Genomic DNA, 7019 nt, shown 5'->3' on the forward strand with positions numbered 1-7019 from the left:
TGGAGGTCAGTTCAGTCATCAGGCCGTGGAGGCACAAGGTGGGGCAGTTTTCTGCAGGTGTTTCATGATGACTTACTTGAGCCAGTGACCTCCAAAGATAGAGCAGAGTGCAAGGAATGATCTAGAAAGAGTGAAGGGGACAGGCAAGAGCTGGTGGCTTTGGAGCAGAACCATGTTCCCTGTTCTGGGTTCTTTAAGTTTCCTCTCCTTCTGCAGAGGGCAGGTGAGGACTAAATGGATCTTTCCAGAAATACATGTGGACATTTGCAAATGCAGAACGGACTGGTGGAAAGGGTGGGAATTCACTGCTGGAAATCTGGTCCTCGTGGACCATACGTGTTTGATGGATATGAGACAAAGTTGGGGAGAAATTTTGCAAATATTTTCTTTCATTGGACACTCTCCTCTCCGATTCCATGGGTTTGACTACTCTAGGGACATCATGTAAGTGGATTCCAGAGTGAATCTGAGAAGAGACTGCTGGTTGCCAGGAGCTGGGAGTGGGGAGAATCAGAAGTTGTTCATGTGTGTGCAGTTTCAGTTATGCCAGATGGGGAGGTTCTAGAGACCTGCCGTACAGCTTGATGCCTATAGTTCACACAGATTGAGTGTTTCTTACGCATCAGACTTAGGACAGAAAGTGTTTTGGATTTCTGACATTTTTTGATTCGAAATATTTGTCACATACTTACTGGTTTAGCATCCCAAATCTGAAAGATTCAAAATCTAAAATGCTCCAGTGAGCATTTCTTTTCAGCATCAGATTAGTCAGCAAAAGTGGGTGGTGATAGGCTAAATACATTCTTGCCCTTTTTTTTTCTCACCACTTTTCTAGCTTGGTGATTAGTTTTTGGTCAATTCCATACTGGCCATGCTGCACTTGTATGTTTTTGAAGGCTTTGGGATGTGAGAAATAATGATTGCTATTTTCTATGTCATCAACACTTTCCACCTTTCCATGTTTGCATCTTTTTCTCAGTGTCTCTGTTGTGGCAGTCATCAATAAGAGCCTGTCAGGTCAGATTTAGGACAGATTTTTGTAATTCTGCAAAAAAATGTTACTGGGATTCTGGTAGGGGTTGCGTTGAATCTGCAGCTCACTTTGGGTAGTATTGTCATCCTAACAATGTTGATTTTTCCAATCCATGAAAATGAAATGTCTTCCCACATATTGATGTCGTCTTTAATTTCATTCAGTAAAGTTTTGTAGTTTTCAGGGTATAACCCTTAGACCTTTTTGGTTAAACTTATTCCAAAATATTTTATTCCTTTTGATGTTAGTGAGAATGGAAATTCTTTTCTGAATTTCCTTTCACATTGTTGATTGTTACTGTATAGTCTAAAGAATGATCTAGAAAGAGTGAAGGGCACAGGCAAAAGCTCGTGGTTTTCGAGCAGAAACATATTCCCTGTCCTGGGTTTTTGATTTTCCCTCTCCCTTAGCAGAGGGCAGATGGCTCTTCCCTGATAGCCAGATAGACTTCACTGGAAAACATATTGCCAGTGCTCCAGGGATCCACTTACCAGGGACTATGATCCTCTTGATTATGAGATTTGTTCCACCAGTGACTGAGTTATGCATGAAACAGACATAGACCCCTCTATATGTTTTAGTGGTTTGGAGGATAAAGAACACTTGTGCTGATTGCTGGAACTTCCCATCAATCAGCCAAGAATGCTCTGTCAGTGGGTGAGAGTCTGTGAGGCAGGGGAGCTTGGGGAGTTCCCCTGGATGGTAATAGGTGTATGAAGAAGAAATGGTGGGGGCGTCCAGGCCAACTGGAGCAAAGAGAATAAAATCACAGCTGATGTTGTCAGAGGGAAGGGAAAATCCTGGTCTATGGAAGGGCCACAGTGACCCTGTGAGCTAAGTCACAACACTGAAGTCCCAGCCAAATCCCTGCTGTGTTCACTGATCAGGAGCCTGAGACATTCACCTACTTCTCCCATCATAAGCTTTGGTCCCTGAGTCTCCCATGACAGGAGCAGCCTCTTCTCTCCCATTGGTGATCAAGCCTGAGCCTACTCTTAGGACTCATGGCCAGCTTTGATGTCCGGGGAGAAGGGTCTCTGTACTTGCACCTGAGAAGGACTGGGAGGCCTGGCCTCTGGCCATGTGTATTTGGGATGGCAGCCTGGCTCACAGAGGAACAGAAGATACTCACAGAGGAGATTCAAGGTGACTGGATCACTGCGGCTGGAACTCCGTGGGTTCTTCATTTCACATTCATAGGGTCCTGCAGTATCCTTTGTGACACCAAATAGACTGAGGGTCCTGTTGTTTTCGGACAGCTGCAACTTGTGACTGATAGGGAGGCTCTGACCATTTATCCACCACAGGTAGCTTACATCCTGAGTGTCAGGATCACAGGATAAGATCACAATCTCCGTGCCCTCCCTGGGGTTTAAGTTGCTGCTGGAGATGTAGGGCTTGGGAGTCTCCACTGTGCAGATAACAGAGAGAAGATTGTCCTGTGTGGCACCTTTGATTCCTCCAAACACATTTTTCAATCAGAGATGGCATTTCCCACTTCAGCCCACCCAAGTCCTTAAAAATCCATGGCAGGTGTGTGTGTTACAAGACAGATGCATAGCAATCTGAGGGCTCAGAGATTGTGAGGCTGCCTTCTGTATGTGGGAGAAGCACAGACTTTCTCAAGTGTGAATTGAGCAGCATCATTGCATCATGGAAAAACATGGGTCCAGCAGTCAGAGCCCCTGGTGCCTCTCTGAGTCCCTCCCTCTCCAACTGCCTGCCTGGCCCACCTTGTGATCCTCACCAGGAGCATGCAGTGCTAGAATCTTCTTAGTTTCAATCTTACTTTGCTCCCAAGGTATGTTTTCCCTGCAGCTTCCCTTTCCAAGGGCATCCTAGTGATGGATGATGGAACTTCCCATTGTTCTTAAACCCTTTGGGTAGGGAAACTGGCCTGGACTGCACTTCAGCAGAAATAACACAGGGAGACCAGAGTCAGCCTGGAGGCCAATTCTAGCGGTCATCAGGGAATGGAGCTACAAGTTAAGTAGTTTTCCAGCTGTCTCTTAGTGACTGACTTTATTTCAAAGGACTCTAAAGAGAGAGCAGAGTCCAAGGAATGAGCTACAAAGAGTGAAGGGGACAGGCAAGAGCTGATAGCTTTGGACCAAGACCATGTTCCCTGTCCTGTGTCCATGCCCTCACCTGCCCTTCCCCCTGTAAAGGGCAGGTGAGGACCGTGTGGATCTTTCTAGAAATACATGTGGATTTTTGCAAATGCAGAACTGACTGGTGGAAAGGGCGAGCATGAACTGATGATGGAAGTCTGGCCTCATGGACCGCTTGTGTTTGCGGCTATTAGACTAATATTTGGGAAGAAGTCTTGCAGATACTTTCTCTGTCATAGACATTCTACTCTCTGATTCTGGTGAATTTGACTACTCTATGCACCTACCCCAGTGGATTCCCAGGAATCAGAGAGTAGAATAGTAGTTTCCAGGAGCCGGGGTGAGGGGAATAGGGCATTGTTCCGTGGGTGTGAGCTTTCAGTTATGCAGGATGAGGAGGTTCCAGAGATCTCCTGTAGATCTTCATACCTATAGTTCATACAGATAAAGTGTTCCTTATGGCAGCTTAAAACCAGGTGTTTTGGAGTTCTAACTTTTTTGCCTTGGAATACGGTAGTAGATGTATTATTACCATCCCAAATCTGAAAATTTTAACCAAAATGCTCCTCATGGACCATGTGTGTTTGATGGATATGAGACAAATTTGGGGAAAATTTTTGCAAATATTTTCTTTCATGGGACCCTCTACTCTCTGATTCCATGGGTTTGACTACTCTAGGGACCTCATGTAAGTGGATTCCAGAGTGAATCTGAGAAGAGACTGCTGGTTGCCAGGAGCTGGGAGTGGGGAGAATCAGAAGTTGTTCATGTGTGTGCAGTTTCAGTTATGCCAGATGCGGAGGTTCTAGAGATCTGCTGTACAGCTCAATGCCTATAGTTCACACAGACTGAGTATTTCTTATGCATAAGATTTAGGATAAGAAGTGTTTTGGATTTCTGACATTTTTTCATTCTGAACTATTTGTCATATACTTACTGGTTTAGCATCCCAAATCTGAAAGATTCAAAATCTAAAATGCTCCAGTGAGCATTTCTTTTCAGCATCAGATTCGTACGTCAAAGTGGGAGATGATAGGCCAAATACATTCTTGCCCCCCCCGCTTTTTTTTTTCTCTCACCACGTTTCCAGCTTGGTGATTAGTTTTTGGGCAATTCCATACTGGCCATGCTGGGATGTGAGAGAGGCTGATTGCTATTTTCTATGTCATCAAAATTTTTCACCTTTTCGTGGTTGCATCTTTTTCTCAGTGTCTGTGTTGTGGCAGTCATTAATAAGAGCCTCTCAGGTCAGATTTAATACAGATTTTTGTAATTCTGCAAAAAATGTTACTGGGATTCTGGTAGTGGTTGCGTTGAATCTGCAGCTCACTTTGGTTAGCATTATCTTCCTAACAATATTGATTCTTCCAACCCGTGAGAATGAAATGTCTTTCCATATATTGATGTCGTCTTTAGTTTCTTTCAGTAATGTTTTGGAGTGTTCAGGGTATAACCCTTTGACCCTTTTGGTTAAACTTATTCCAAAATATTTTATTTCTCTTGATGTTAATGTGAATAGAAATTCTTTTCTTAATTTCCTTTCGGATTGTTCACTGTTAGTGTATAGTCTAAAGAATGAACTAGAAAGAGTGAAGGGGACAGGCAAAAGCTGGTGGTTTTGGAGCAGAAACTTATTCCCTGTCCTGGGTTTTTGATTTTCCCTCTCTCTTAGCAGAGGGCAGGTGGCTCTTCTCTGATAGCCAGATAGACTTCACTGGAAAACATGCTGCAAAAGCTCCAGGGATCCACTTACCAGGGACTATGATCCTCTTGATTATGTGATTTGTTCCACAAGTGGCTGAGTAATGGGTGAAACAGACATAGACCCCTGTATATGTTTTAGTGATTTGGGGGATAAAGAACACTTGTGCTGATTGCTGGAACTTCCCATCAATCAGCCAAGAAAGCTCTGCCAGTGGGTGAGAGTCTGTGAGGCAGGATAGCTTGGGGACTTCCCCTGTGTGCTAATAGGTGTATGAAGAAGAAATGGTGGGGGCGTCCAGGCCATCTGGAGCAAAGAGAATAAAGTCACAGCTGATGTTTTCAGAGGGAAGGGAAAATCCTGGTCTGTGCAAGGGCCACAGTGACCCTGTGAGCTAAGTCACAACACTGAAGTCCCAGCCAAATCCCTGCTGTGTTCACTCATCTGGAGCCTGAGACTTTCACCTGTTTCTCCCATCATAAGCTGTGGACCCTGAGTCTCCCATGACAGGAGCAGCCTCTTCTCTCCCATTGTTGATCAAACCTAAGTCTACCCTTAGTAGACATTGTCAGCTTTGATGTCCAGTGCTAAAGGTCTCTGTACTTGGACCTGAGAGGGACTGGGAGGCCTGGCCTCTGGCCATGTGTATTTGGGATGGCAGCCTGGCTCACAAAGGAACAGAAGATACTCACAGATGAGATTCAGGGTGACTGGGTCACTGCGGCTGGAACTCATTGGGTTCTTCATTTCACATTCATAGGGTCCTGCAATATCCTTTGTGACACCATATAGAATGAGGATCCTGTTGTTTTCGGACAGCTGCCACGGGCGACTGATAGGGAGGCTCTGACCATTTATCCACCACAGGTAGCTTACATCCTGAGTGTCAGGATCACAGGATAAGATCACAGTCTCCGTGGCCTCCCTGGGGTTTAAGTTGCTGCTGGAGATGTACGGCTTGGGAGTCTCCACTGTGCACATAACAGAGAGAAGATTGTCCTGTGTGGCACCTTTGATTCCTCCAAAGATATCTTTCTATCAGAGATGGCATTTCCCACTTCTCAGCCCACCCAAGTCCTTAAAAGCCCATGGCAAGTGTGTGTGTTACAAGACAGATGCATAGCAATCTGAGGGCTCAGAGACTGAGGCTGCTTTCTGTATGTGGGAGAAGCACAGACGTTCTCAAGTGTGAATTGAGCAGCAGCATTGGGTCATGGAAAGACACGGGACCAGCAGTCACAGTCCCTGGTGCCTCTCTGAGTCCTTCCCTCTCTAACAGCCTGCCTGGCCCACCCTGTGGTCCTCACCGGGAGCATACAGTGCTGGAATCTTCTTAGTTTCAGGTTTCTTTGCCCCCCAAGGTACGTTTTATCTGCAGCTTCCCTTTCAAGGACATCCTAGAGATGGATGATGGAACTTCCCATTGTCCTTAAACCCTTTGTGTACTGGGAAGCCTGGCCTGGACTGCATACTTCAGCATAAATAACACAGGGGAGACCAGAGTCAAGCCTGGGGGTCAGTTCAGTCATCAGGCAGTGAAGCCACAAGGTGGGGCAGTTTTCCCAGCTGTCTCATAGTGACTGACTTGAGCCAGTGACCTCTAAAGATAGAGCAGAGTCCAATGAATGACCTACAAAGAGTGAAGGGGACAGGCAAGAGCTGATAGCTTTGTAACAAGACCATGTTCCCTGTTCTGTGTTCATGATGTTCCCTTCCCCCTGTAGGGGACAGGTGATGACCATGTGGATCTTTCTAGAAATACATGTGGATGTTTGCAAATTCAGAACGGACTGGTGGATAGGGCGAACATGAACAGATGATGGAAGTCTAGCCCTCACGCACCATTTGTGTTTGGTGGCTATTAGACCAATATTTGGGAAGAAGTCTTGCAGATACTTTCTCTCATTAGACATTCTACTCTCTGATTCTATGAGTTTCACTACTCTACACATCTCATCTCAGTGGATTCCAGAATGAATCAGAGAGTACAATAGTGGTTTCCAGGAGCTGGATTTGGGAGAATAGGGCATTGTTCCGGGGGTGTGCGCTTTCAGTTATGCAGGATGAGGAGGATCTAGAGATCTCCTGTACAGTTTCATACCTATAGTTCATGCAGACAAAGTGTTCCTTATGCAAAAAGCTTAAAACCAGGTGTTTTGGATTTCTAACTTTT

At 45.3% G+C, this 7019-nt stretch overlaps 1 protein-coding gene across 1 annotated transcript; it reads right to left on the reverse strand.

Moving 5' to 3' along the window:
- Window positions 1-1351: 1351 nt before the first annotated feature.
- On the reverse strand, window positions 1352-6529 carry LOC116272618 (pregnancy-specific beta-1-glycoprotein 9-like). Its single transcript, XM_031661366.1, has 5 exons — window positions 6481-6529; window positions 5539-5817; window positions 4327-4356; window positions 2166-2492; window positions 1352-1779 (listed from the first exon to the last, which is right to left on the reverse strand). The coding sequence occupies exons 1-5, from the start codon at window positions 6527-6529 to the stop codon at window positions 1352-1354; spliced, it is 1113 nt and encodes a 370-aa protein (XP_031517226.1).
- Window positions 6530-7019: the final 490 nt, after the last annotated feature.

Source organism: Papio anubis, unplaced genomic scaffold (genome assembly GCF_008728515.1).
Source record: "Papio anubis isolate 15944 unplaced genomic scaffold, Panubis1.0 scaffold1393, whole genome shotgun sequence".
In the NCBI taxonomy this organism is placed as follows: domain Eukaryota; kingdom Metazoa; phylum Chordata; class Mammalia; order Primates; family Cercopithecidae; genus Papio; species Papio anubis.